General features: G+C 35.8%; 1 protein-coding gene across 1 annotated transcript; it reads right to left on the reverse strand.

The window, feature by feature from the left end:
• Positions 1–3881: 3881 nt before the first annotated feature.
• Znf804b (zinc finger protein 804B) lies at positions 3882–14148 on the reverse strand. Its single transcript, XM_032905309.1, has 2 exons — positions 13951–14148; positions 3882–8267 (listed from the first exon to the last, which is right to left on the reverse strand). The coding sequence occupies exons 1-2, from the start codon at positions 14127–14129 to the stop codon at positions 4619–4621; spliced, it is 3828 nt and encodes a 1275-aa protein (XP_032761200.1). The 5' UTR covers positions 14130–14148; the 3' UTR covers positions 3882–4618.
• Positions 14149–14482: the final 334 nt, after the last annotated feature.

Consider the following 14482-nt stretch of genomic DNA (forward strand, 5'->3'; position numbering starts at 1 on the left):
TACCACATTGAAGACATCATTCAGTTTAATTTATTTTGGGACTTAATAAGGTGAGAATCTGCTGTAAACATCTACACAACCAACTTACATATCAATTATGTTTTTTAAAAAAATTCTCACTTATTAAAGCAAATGACTATTTTGCACAGGATTATAAATCTTTTCTTGAAGTTGATTGTCTCAATACATGATTACTTTTAAAAAGAAAACGCTGCATTGCACTTTTTTAAATTTTCAACAGAGATTTACAACTTAAGAATCAAGAGTATATTAGGAACACATACAGACAAACAAGTGGACATATGCACTCATACATGTTAGTTACATTTTTTACTGATTTCCTGGATTTTGTCTGTTTGTTTCTTCCAATTGACTTGATCTTGCTATATAAGAGAGGTGGCAAGTTGCAAAAATAAGGAATGACTTTGAGGAAGGAATTAAAAACTGGATTGAAATCATTTCTTCTTATATATAGCTTTAGAGAATGAGAAAGGCCCTTTAGCTTATCTCTCTATTATTGGTTTATTCTAAACCTAATCCATTTGTCCATTGCTCCCATTCTTAATACAGCTTAAGACCCCAAAGTACAACTCTCATCATCAACTATCCACCTAATATAAGAAATGGATAATACTTTTTTTTTTTCTGGAATGAGATGATAACCTTTGAAAATCCTCTGACCCACACTTATTGGCAGCAGAACTCACATTCTAAAATCCTCATCTTACTGAAGTGGTTCCTGCCTGAGGCATAAAGAGCACACGTGCACTTCCCTGGCTCCTGAATGAAGCTGGTCACCCACTTCTGTTTAATAATATATCCGTTCGTCAACAAGAGAATATTCCACTGTAGGGCTTCATCCAATTCAAGGAACCTAATAGAGGCCTCTTCCTTAGCTTTGCTGAGGCAGAGAACAATTAGATCATTAGCCCACCTGGATGAGATGTGGGTTTTTAAATGGTGGTTTTAGAAAGCTGAACCTGACACGCCCATGTTTTTGTTCAGAATATTTGACAATCATCCTTAAAAATCACAAGGAATGTTTTTACAGAAAGATGTAGATTGTATGTGGTTCACAAAGATGTCAATGTTATCCCAGCAACTTCCTAGACAGTCATGTCTACTCATTCGGGAGGATGATCTCATTTATTTCTATCTAGAACTATGGACTAATTGTAGTATTCCAGTATTCTATTCTTGTGTGCAGACCATCTTGATATCTCTAGTTATTGTATGGTATGCCCGAAGAGCAGGGTGTGTTTGGTGAGAAATCCATTGTGTTTTTAAATGTTTAGGAAATAGCCTTGCTGCTGTCCTTGCTTCTACAGGAAAAACCTTCATTCACAAGGACAGATCTTGCAATAGGATCCTGAGAAATCTGACTGATTAAATATTCTGTTGAATGAGAGTTTATTACAGTATTGGTTCTTTTTAAATATATTACTGTCCCGTGGTAACAGAAGTCCCATTAAGAGACTGACAAGGGTAGGCACCATCTAATTCATTGTCTGTGAGAAAGAAATTTCAGATCATTCTGAATAAACCCCTACAGCAGGTTAGAGGAGACAAAGCCTCACATTTTATTTGTAAATCATTCTCTACTCGCTAAACATTTCTCATATTTTGTTATTTATAACATATATAAAAGTGAACTTAGAAAGCATATTAGGGGACAAATTTGTAGATCTATTGCATTTTTTCCTTGGAAAAATAAGAAATAACTATTACTCATTGGGTAGATCACCATACAAAGCAGCTAATATCTTGAACCATGCATTAATTCATTGAGACCATAGGATTGGGCAATGATTCTAATCTTTAGGGATAAAATATATATAGCCATATCTCAGTGTTCATGTGCACATATGTCAACATGTGCATATATATTTTACAATCATTCTCAACAGTGTTTCTCTTTCATTTAGTCTTGGTTCTCAGAAGAAACAAAAGAAGGCCCAATGCCTTGGAGTAAAGAGTAAGATCACTGAACACTTATCCCATATACTTACTATTTAATAGAAGATTGCTCAAACCTATTATCACATAATTTAAAGGATATGATACTCAAAATATGATCCATCAGAGTTTGATTTTAATGAGTCTAGTTTAGAATTCAAAATAGACTCAGAATTCTTTCTGTTTCAGTTTTTCAAGCACATATTCCTCCAAAGGTGAAATAGGAACTGAAATCTGGCTTGGATTTCACAGATCATGTGGAATGCAGATTTTAGTTGTGCCTTTCCTCTATTTGATGCCACAACATTATACCTGTTAACCTTCAAGTAAAAGTTCTTTTTTTTTAACCTTCTTGCCATTTCATGAGATGGGATATCCAGTGAGCACTTTTATCAGTGCTGATGCAGGATGGTGTAGAAATTCCCAAACTACCCACTTATATTGATCTATCTAAGGGACCAGTAGAATAGTTGACTGATTTAACCTTTTGACAGTCTAGATTGTCACCAAAGCAATTTAAAAATTAACCAAGTGCTCTGTTTTTTTTTTTTTCTGTAATAAGACTTCTAGTTATTGTTCAAAATCACCTTGTCTTGGATTTGTTCATCTTCAGAATATTGTTGAGAAATTAATTATCTACATCATATTTTGATTTTGGGGGAGCAAAGTATAATCTACATATATAATAATGTTTCCTTTCATTTTCTTTTAATGACGATTTATTTTAAATGCACCCATTTTAATAGTTACTTTTGTGGAGCTGTATGTAAGTTGTATTTGAGTATATGATTTTTGTGTTTGTTTTACAAACTTACTGGGTTTTATTTTAATGCCATTTGACCGTCAATGCCTACCATCCAATTAGTGAAAGAGAACAAACCCATAAAAAAAACAGCAAAAATCCAAAATAATTCTAAAAGACAAAACACTCTTAAGGTAGAAACAGGGTCTTACAGATATCCCAGCTCATGATTTGGTTTTGTTGATAGGAAAAATATTAGTCAACTCTCAAAGATAAAAGAAAATGTGCCAAAGTATATTTAGGAGCATAAATAATTCCAGTAGATTTTTTTTATAAATGTCTTTCTTCTCTCTCTCTCTCTCTCTCTCTCTCTCTTCTCTCTCTCTCTCTCTCTCTCTCTCTCTCTTTTATTCATTTAAAATAGGTTAGACTTTGTCAAGTCTATATTCCAATATAAGCCCCTATCTAAAAATGTTTGGTATTACTTTGGTAAGTACATTTATTCTTCATGTCAATATTTTAAAACTATTTATTTATTTATTTATTCATTTATTTATTTAATCCCCTCCTGTTTGTCTCTTCAGCAGCAAATGTATCTTTTATACCATATATGAAAAATCAGCTATTATAGTTCTCTTATATTTCATTAAGCAAAGGAGGAATGCTAATATTCATCTCTTCAGACGTGCTGGGATGAGAAAAAGTGGAATAAGTGGTTTTACCCATCTGAAATGAAGCGCATATATTCAGTAAATGTAGCTACCTTTCTCCAAGGATGAGTGAGAAAGGTTCATCCTACCCAGATGTCAAAGTTTACAGCGTCAGCTCATTATTAGGTATAGGATACATCCTGGTCTGTTATCTCCCTTTTTATAAAGCCATAGTGATGGGATATGTAAGTGTACATACACTTATAATTATAAGAATATTAAGTTACATATCAAATAGATGGCAGTTCACAAGTAATAGAAGAAGTATAAATTCTATGGGCCAGGAAGACTTTCAATGAATATTTGATTACATGGATGATAATTTGTTTTATAATTATAAAATTTATTCTTTCTAAGCTTGGTGTTTTTATTTCTGAGCACAGTGAAGATTCCATGTAATAAAGTAAATAAAACTTGATTTTTTTATGTGTTTTGGTAATGTTTAAAAGAATTACCAATTTGTATGTAAAATGTTATTCTATGGATATTTTATTTTTGATTATCAAACACTAACAGTATCTTTTGTATGCTTCCTAACATAAAATTTAAACATTCTTAACTCCTAATCCTAGTGATTCTTACAAGATTATCATGATATTGTTACATGTGAAGTGAAGCAAATTGACCTTCCACAAAATTTCTACTATTATAAAGTTAGTTGTGTAGTTGTTCTCAGTTTGTATCCATCAGAGTATTTATTAAAATCTCTTGGGTCCTATGAGATAGGTCTTAAAAAGACAATATCATTAGTAGCACAGCCAACATTTAACAATAGGGCTTCTCCTTAATTATTTATTCATTTTACTGACTTGTTACTATTATTTGAAAAGTAAAAGTGAAATTCACATTCATTCAGAGCTCATTCAGCAAACACTTCAAACACAGGGTGTTTTACGTCTTCTTCACAATATTTATGTTATCCCAGAATGTTTTCTCTTACCAGTTTATAGCATTAATTCACAATTCTTCTCAAACCAGCACTTTTTTTTCTCATAAATTATCTTAATTTGCTCTATTCGTCAGAAAAAGAAGTTCTTAAAAGGCTCCCATTTCAATACTGATAGTTCAGTTTATACGTATGAATTAGTTACATTTGGAATTGGCACCATAATTTTAAATGTTTTGCTAACAAGAGAGACGATGTTTCTGCATTGCTTTACAAGTAGCAACAACTGGGGTTATTTATTCGTAAGATGAGCTGTAATAACGATTAGTTCAAGTGTACTGCCATATTTAAGGTCTCTTTCACACTACTTAACTGTTGCATCTGGCTGGAGCAAGAGAGATGGCAAAGATCTTGACCTTGTAGCACTGGTTGTATTAAAGGATTCAAGTGGAAAATAGAAGTGGTGGCTGGGTTTAAATGAGGACCAAACAATGTGGGAATAAATGCTGCAGAAGGCAGGGGCTGGAACGTCATATGTGATGGGTGGAAGGGGGCAGCTGCAACTAAATGTAAAGGATGACCCAGGAAAGTAGGGTGTCCAGGGATAATGGTTGGAGCCATGGTTGAAAATGAAATCGGAGTAAAATGTGGCTGTGACAGAGGGTGGAGATGAGCTACGGGGAGGGGACTGCTGTGAGAACTTACGGACGCTGAAACAGCAAAGTGCTGTAGAAATGTGTGGTGTATGGTGGTGATGGATGTGTGCTGGTGGACGGGGACTGTCTGCACGGCGGAGGCAGGAGAGAAGGCAGTGGGCCCTGCAGCAGGCAACACTCGGAGATGCTTCGACAGGAGCTGCTTCTGCATATGCTGCTGGGCTTGTAGCTGGAGAAGTTTGTACTTATCTACTTCATCGGGAGAAAATGTTATGGGCTGTTGAATTAAAGGGGGTGACAGAGATTTATGACACATCTCTAATTCATCTTCCATTTTGTCATGCTTCTGCATAGCTCTGTCATAATAAGAGTTTATATTCCCCTCCACACGATTTACAGATGTGCTTACACCCTCTGAGTCAAGATTTATCTGGTCATCTTTGGTCTCTGTTGAATCAGTTACACCAGTATATCTGTTAGATGGAAAAGCACCAAGAAAATCATTTGGTACTGGGTCACAGCTTTGCAGAAAAGGCTGGACTTCACTAATTGAAGATTTAGATGGTTCCTTTGCAGTCTGGTTGTTTCTTCTGCTTAAAGAATGAGAGTCGATCACTGAATCACTTATGCCTTTGGAAAGATAGTTTTCACATTCAGTGTCTGACAAAACGGTCGAATTACTTTTTTGTGAGTTTTTGACTTTGTCATAGTCAGACGTTTTATGAACCATGCTACCTTTATCATTTTTTCTTTTGCCTATGTGTTGCCTCCTCTTTGAAAAAGGCAATGCTGCTCCCCTACAACTTGGTGGCCCACGTTGAGTTGTGCATTGAGTTTGTGAATGAGTCTGCGATTCTTTTAAACAACTGCTTGAGGAGAGCTCTAATTTTGTTGATTGCTCCTGACACTTCTTGGCTTGCACTCTTTCCAAAAGACCCTTGGCAGTCAGAGATGGCCCTTCTCCATCTGGAATGTTTGACTGTGTGGTTTCTGAAGGGCCACCTGTACTACTCCTTAGAAGGTAGTTGGGAGTGCCCGAGTTACATCGTCTGCACTTAACTTTTCCCACACCACCAATGTGAAGGCCGGCTAAAGATTTTTTGCTTCTCTTGTTTTTATTTAAGCAGTAAGCTCTCTGTCTCAAATAAGAAGCCAATTTGCTGTGCTGAAGTTCCCGGCCATTTAAGGATTTTTCACTCTTTTCTTCAATTGAAAGCCGAGAGGCAGAATCACAATGGAAAATTCTGGGTAGTTTGGGCCCTACCGATTGTTGATTTTTACTCAGTTTGTACCTTTCTCTGCAGTTATGGTCTCTGTGTTTTGATCGTTTTTTAGTTTTAAATGAATCTGATAGTTTACCACTCCCATCTCTCTGTGTTTCTGACTGAGTACAATGACCACATAGAGGCACATCAGACATGTAGAGGCTATTGTGCTTTCTGTGTGTGCACACGTGCTTTTCAACCGGGTCACATTCTCTTTTACAGAAGTAGAGCAAATGACTGCTGTTACTCCCCTTAGACCTATGATTTGTACACATGTTTCTCCAGCTGGACATGTTTCTAGAAGATTCATGCCCAGTTCTGGGATGGCCCCTCAGAGGTGACACTGGAGAATATCTGTCATAACTTGCTTTCCTACTTGTAGACGCTCTGCTGGCCGTACTGATGTCACAGCTACTTAAACTTGCACCTGTATCCTTCCCATGTTCACTGTGATCCCCTGATGTGTAAAGACTAAGATTCCAGGTATGTTGGTTTTCTTCTTCAAACTCGGACTGTGGACTATGGGGATTCCGCTTGTGGTTTTTAGTCCGTGATATATGAGGAGAGAAAGACAGACCTGCACAGGCATTATTGTGAATTGCCCGTTTGCAACTTTGCCAGTGGGCATTTGATACTTCCATAAATTCAGTATCGTCAGCATCTTTGTTTCCTAAACCATCCTTTAGAGACAGATTAAGGTAAGCAGGCACTTCAGGACTTTCCATTTCCAAGTCTCTTAGACTAGCATGTTCACTCACAGTAGAGTCAGAATCAATGGAGTCCAGACTGTATTTTCTCTGGAACGTTCCCCAATCTGGGTTAGCCATAATCATCTTTGGTTTCAGAGACTGATTTTCCTGTGTCGATTTTTCTTGTTCTTTAATTAATCCTGAGACTTGGCTCTCTGTTTTTGTCTTCACTTCTAAAGCCTCCTTCACCAACTTTGTTTCTATATTCTCCGAATTACGCTCATCCTTTGTGTTGCGAGACAGTTTGAAGTCAAAATATAAAGGATTGCAGCCATAAGATATGCAAGGTTCCGTTCTGGTAAAGAAGAGAAGTTCTGTAGGCCACTGTAGAGTGGTGTGACCATCCTTGCTCTGTACACGGAGGAAAGACAATGGTTTGGACTTCAGATCATGTGAACAATCTTCTCTGCAAAGTCTTTGCACATTTTTGCTCATCCTTTCCATTTTGTCTAAAGACTTTGTTCTGTCCTCTGTTCTGGAGTTAGGAATTCGATGTGCTTGAGTCTTTTGCTCACTTAGTCCTGAAGGCAAAAATTCATCCGGGCATTCACACCACCTACTATCACTGTGCTTGTAAGTGTTTAGTGGACTGGAGGATTCATTTGCTTGGCATCGGTGACTAGTACAGTTTTCCGAAGTATTCTTCAATGCATTCTTAATCTCTTTCTCTCTGCTGGAAAGAGTAAACTCTCTCTCTGAAACATGGAAGTGAGATTTAGAGAAAGCTGCGTGAATGCCTGAATGCTTCAGTCTCCCGTTAATAGGTTCATGCTTGTTGCGTGAAATTTTTGAGTTCATCAGGAAGGTGTTGTTTAAAACACCCTCCAGATGGCTTGAAGAGAGGACACCTTCTTCCTTAGTAAGGTCTGCACCCTCCTTTGCAAGCCTGCAACACTTGCATTTCTCAACTGTTCGTTTGACTTTATAGGTGGGTGACTTGTTAATATCATGTGCATCGTCTGTGTTCTCGCTGAAAACGGAGGCAGAGGATTCTAATTTTAGATAGGCTTTTTTTGAAAATGAAAATGAAACTCCTGTCCTGTGGTTTGCATTGCTGAGATCTGAAGATGTTTGTGTTATCAGATTCCCAAACAAGTGTCGCCTATCTGATTGTAGCTGTTGTCGGTTTGGCATGGCCGGTCGCTGCTTCTCCATGGTGCTTCTGGGCACATTCTTCCCCTTGAGAAGGGCACTTTTCATGCAGGAAACCTTTCTGCCATTCTTAACTGGGAAAATTCCCTGCTGGAGCTGCTTTTCCATGGCTATCCTCGGGGTTTTGTATGCTGGTCCGTTTCCAGAAACACTGTAAATAGGGTAAATATTTAAATGAGTAAGACATTAGCATTGGAACCAGATCTATATGCAGACAACATTTCATAGTATTTCTACACTGAGGTTTTTGTAATATTCATTGGTGCACATTATTTTCTACAAAATGACTATTTTATCATGCATGTATAAGTCTGTATAACTGCTATGGAGTGGCTACTCCTGAAATGCTGTTTAATTCTGTTTTTTAGAAGTCTAAAAAAAAACAGTTCCAAGTAAACTATTGCGTAGTAAAGCTACAAAATAAAATAGATGATTTGCATCGCAATACGTTCCTTAGAACCTATAACCCTTTGAGATTCAGATTTAACATGTTTCATAATCTTACAACCAGCATAATCACATTACATAAGAAATTGAGATTTGCCAAGTGTAAAAGTAGTTTTAATTTGATTTTTTCAGCATCTTTAGTGTTCAGTGTTCACTCCTTTAAAAGTCTTCCCTGTTTACTTCTGTTGAAACAAGGCAGGTAGGCATTATTCTTGTCAGCAGCTAACGTACACAGCATAAGCAGCTGATGTGTTCAGGTAGTCTCAGTGTTCCCAGGGACTTTGCAATAGCGTCTCTTGCTTCTTACCTCCAAAACAACCTTATGCCAACTGTGAATGTTTTGTCTTTAGAGGGTTTTTCAAGATTGTTGATTTGGCTCACAATCATTAAGGATTCAAGAAGAAAGAAGAAAATAAACAAACACAGACAGAAATTTTTTATATTGAAATTAATCTTTTCACACCTTATCTTTTCACATTCTTCCTTATACAGTGTTGCTGATGCTGACTCGGGAGAAAACGATGCTTCGACATCAGTTTTCCAAGTGCTTGTTTGAAATGCCATTCTATTGTTATCTTTCCCATGTGCCTGGAGACACATATAACTTTTGTTTTCTACGTTATATTCCATATCTTTTGTCTCTTGGCTATGAATATTAAAACCTATATTTTTATAACACATTCCTTAATTCTGAAGGACTAACTATTCTAAATGCTTATCCTTGCAGCCACACGAAAGTATAGTTTTCAATCTTCAAGGAATATTCTTTTTGTTAACAGATGGATACAAATGCAGAAATCCACACACAGGCAAAATGGAGAACATAAGTGACTATGGGGTACCCTCTCAACATGATAAATCTACAAGACCTCTACACACAGGGAAAATCAGAATGGAGTGTAGAGCTGAAGGGCCAGGACAAAGCAGGAGGATTAAGGAATCCATTGTGGGAGAGTCTTCTAGACTTGTTAGAAAAACTGTAGCCATGAAATCTCAGCAATATGGCTGCATAAATTAGATCTGTAAAATTATAGTAGTTGACATGCCAACATGAATGGAGAAAAGGTTATAAGACCTTTTCTTCTAGATGAAGAGATACAGGCAACCAATGGCTTCTATAAAGAGGAGAATCAGCTTTTCTGAAAGGAAAACTCCCCTGACGTGTTATCCAACACCAAGTCATTAGCTCTATAACAGAAATACACAGGAACAACACGTAGTGGACTCAATATGTGTGTCTACACTCTACTGCTTGTAGTTTCTTTTCTTTTTGTAATTAGTGGGTAACTTTTGGTATTCAAATTTTATTTTAGTTTGCTCATAGCAATTCTTGTTTTAAAGTATTACTACCTGTTATTTTCTCTGCTCTCATAAAGTTTAAATTACAACTGATAATTTTAAACATTATTTATTACACAATTATCTGTTCAGAATGGGAAAAGCTTGACAATGACAGTGTATCCCATTGTTATGGGAAAATCAGACTTAGGAATTTTAGAAAACAGTGACGTTTCCTTGTTTCATAATGAGAACTAATTTTCTCTCTCTCTCATAACAATCTTCTTCCTTTCATAATCTCACCATGCTTTTCAAAAAGGATACTTTAGTCATATTTATTATCACTCACAGGAGAAATATTTAAACACACTGTGTGGGTGACTGAATGCTCTTATCAGCACAAAGAAAACAACCAAATACATGTACTGAAGTTTTACTGGAGCGTGGATACAGAAAGACCATGAACTGCAGTTTTGTCTTAGTGACAAAGAAATACCTCTTCACATGGGTGCTATTTTTTGAATTAAGCAGCATCTATAATACCTAATTAATAAATTTCTTTCTTCTGGAAAATCGATTGATTTCCTGTCATTGGTATTATATTCAACTGAAAGTACTGAAATTTTAGTGGGAGACTATTAGCATTTTCTCTTCCAGATTACAAAACCATGAATATTTTAATATTTATAAATTATGTTTCATTTAATTTTAAATTAGTTATTTTGAGGATGTAAATATGTGTATGCAGTGGGTATTCTAGGATGCACATTGGGATGTCAAATAGATATATGCATGTAGTGTAAAATTCCCGCTATGATAAAGCTCATTAACACATTCAACACAACACATAATTTCCTGTGTGTTTGTATCTGTGTTAAAAATAACTTAAAATCCTCCATCTTAGCAAATTTCAGATACAGGACATTATTATTATTAATGTGTATAGTCTTTAAGCTCTATTTTAGGTCCTAAGAACTTATATATGAATGTGTAGTGACCTCCCCTAAGTCCTATCTCCTAGTCCTGAGCAGAAAACACTCACCTTTCTGTAATTTTTCATGGTTACCACACTCGTGTTTTCATTTTCTAGTTTCTGTGATTTGGAAATATTTATATTCGTTTGTAATGCCTAGTAAGACAGCAACTAAAGAGTTAAATATTTAACTTGTACTCTTTTGTTGTACATCTCACTATTGTCCCCAAATTCTGAAGCAAAGGAACATAATAAATACACAAATGGTCTCCTATGGGGAAAGGCATAGCTTTCAAAGAGAAACAAATAGACACGCCAAAATAGAATGATTTCGTTGTGCTGTATTCTGCCTCTTATATGTTAAACTTAAAGAATCACATCACTAACATTATTCAGATTTTGCAAAAAAAAATCCATAAAGATATATCACACTTAAATAGTTGCATAAAAGTTTTCGTTGAGAGAGTGAATACCTCCCATTCAATAAGTGCTTTTATTGGAGACCCTGTATGGGTGAAGCTATTCAGGATATCAAGCTGGCTGCCCAATATGAACTCAGCTCTAGTTTTCTTCCAATAGTTATCAGTTGGGTTCAAATATTCTCAGCAACACTAATTGACCTTTTTTTTTATATGGAAGAATAATATTATTTGGCTCATTCTAAGTGAACCATGTCAATTTCTACAGCACTAATTGTGAGATGCTAGAAATCAGATAGGACAAATAGGACAAGATATATCACAGAAATAAATACAATATACTCATGAAAGGTCTCTATAACTTGACCAGAATTGCCAGGTTCTTTAGAAAACATAAGGGTAGTAGACCAAATTCAAGTTATCTAGGAAAGAAGGCATTGTACTTTTAACAGTCATTTTCATTTTAAGTGTTATGCCTCAATCCTGCTGCAACAAAAAATATTTTAATAACTCTAAGTGATGTCTATTTGAGCATGAGCCTGTTTAAGCAAATAGAGCAGTTGGTGAACAATAATGAGGAAAAATAACCTTCATGATTTGAAATTCTGTATGAGTACTAAACATTTATCTTTTCTGTAACAGTGCGGCACAGTATGGCCTATTTGAGTTTGTTTGGTATATAAGGTTTGCTGATGGATACACTAACTTAATAGAGTAGACATTTTAATCTAGAAGACCTTACCTGGCAACCCCAGAAACTTAGAAATTTATCAACAGGAACATCATCATTACTGCTCATCCTATTGTTCTCTGAGAAAATCATACCTTACTGCCACCATCACGATTCCTCTGTTCCTTTCTGATTATTCCATTGTAGGGAAGAAGAAATGCCGATGTGTAGTTACTTTTATAGTAAAAGCAGAAAAATGATGCTTATGAGGGTAACTCAATTTGCTGATGAACAAGGCAATTCTAGTCTGGCCTGTGAAGTGCTTTATTTAGGATGTCTTTCTTCCCCACTTATTATTATTTGATTTATTGAGTTCTATAACTAATCATGCAGGAACTGAAGTGTGATCTTCATGTTTTCTTTTACGCTACATTAAAATCCAAAAATTTGTGTTCTAAGTTCTGTTTCAGTAGGTTTGATTTGTTATTAATACTAATCTATTACTGTGCTTGAATGACGTGGGTCTCTTGTTGGATAGACTCGTTAGTACCCAATGTATTTCTCTGATTGTGTGACTCCTCCCAGGACAAGTCTCTTTATATTAACTTCATTTCTATATGCATGTAGTATAGTACCTTTAATTCTCCTTTATCTTACATTTGAAAAATTTTAATATTTATCTGATGCTAATTAACATATTCTATACACTTTATGTATGCAAGTATTATAAAATGATCACTAGTTCATTAATAATTAACCAAAACTGTAAATATTTTCTAATCATTGATTTTGAATGTTTTACGGTAGTATAACTAAACCATTCGCTTTTGTTATTGCATACTGAGCTCCATTTAAGCAACAGGAATTTAAATTCTGGCAGAGCTACAAATTCCACAATTCACCAGGTTGCTGTCAACCACATTAATTAGCTATGTTACTATTATGCATTATGATTCATATTAGCACAATTCACAATCTGCAATGTTAATTGCCTTCCAGGTAACAACTTTGAATCATTCAGTGGCTGCAAGCTTTTTTTAAACTGTCATTTTTCAGTTACAAGTATGTATTAATGTAATACATGTTATGGTATAATTATCAATTAAAATGACATTGTGCAGTAAATTTAACCACATTAATTATATTTTGTTTGTCTGCCAGACAAGGATAACGTCATTTATTCTAGAGTTAAGTGTGTACAAGGGAATACACAGGACATGTACTATCCACCCCAAAGGTACATTATTATTTATAGTTTTAAAGCTTTTATTGCAGATACCTGAGACAGAAGAGTGTTTGCAAGATATAACAGTGCAATTTCATATACTAATACATAGAAGTTGGAACTATTCACATGATACTTGCAAAAGATCAAGCCAGTCAAATTCCCAGTACAGACTGGGGAACTGATCATGACTTGTCCCTCCTATCTGTGGTGCTGTTGGCAACTGATGGCTACCGGGATCAGGAGAGACAGTTTTGTTCAGAGATATCAGTCCTATGTAGATACTCATCCTGTTTCAGTAGATGAGAAGATGGTCCCACATAGGCACATATAGGCAGCACTAGAGAGTAAGTATTTATTACAAATGTGTATGTATAGAGGGAGCATATGAAGTTAGTAAGGAAAAGTGGTAGGAGAAAGAGGACTTGGAAGGGAAGGAACAAAGGTTGGAATTGATCCAACATGTTACAATGTAAATATATGCACATATGAATATTAAATATTTTGAAGTTATATTTATAAAACAAATTACTGAGGAATTATGTCAGAGCAAGTTAAGCTAGAACAGATGCCAGTTTATTAAAATTGTTTCCTGGATCACTTCATTAAGTAGGGTAATAAATTAACAGCATTGGAAATAAAAAATTGAAATGACAAAGTTTTTAATTTACAAACCATTAACAACTAAAACTTTTCCTTCAAGCGTATTTGTTGATTAGTGTTAATTTTATATTGTTGCAGAGAACAGAGTAGATTCATTATTGAAATTTCCCAGGAGATGGGAGATGCATTCTGGACCACCAAAGCCCCTCTGTATCCTACCATTCAGATTGTTGCCGCATCTCAGCCAGCTGATGGAGCCGCTTAAGTGCTTTTTCTTGTTTCCTCTCATCTTTCCATGATTTGGAAGCTACGTTTCGAGCAAATTCTCGGTGCTTTAATTCTTTTAATCTCTGTATAAAAGAATGAAATGGGAAGAGTATTATAAATAAGTAAAACATGCTTTTCTGTCTACAAGTCTTAAACATGGTCTTGAAAGCAAAGGTGTCTTTTGGGACATGGAGAGGAAAAGCATTTCTATCAGTGTTTTTCTCTACCCCAGGATAAATTTAGTAGATAAATGTACTTGTCCATTAAGTCGCTCCTCCAAGCTTGTCAAAGTCTACCTCAGAGGGTGCTGCAAACTGGGACCCATTCCTTGTTGGAGTCACCCTTGACACACAGCTGAGTCATCTGTGTGTCTGGGAAATGAAAAAAGAAATGGGATTCATGTTCCTTCTGTAAAGAGAAAGAAGGCTAAAGTTTTTGCTCCCCTAAGCCCACCTGCACTAGTCCCTTTCCATAAAGAAGATAC

Source organism: Rattus rattus, chromosome 6, assembly GCF_011064425.1.
Source record: "Rattus rattus isolate New Zealand chromosome 6, Rrattus_CSIRO_v1, whole genome shotgun sequence".
Taxonomy (NCBI): Eukaryota; Metazoa; Chordata; class Mammalia; order Rodentia; family Muridae; genus Rattus; species Rattus rattus.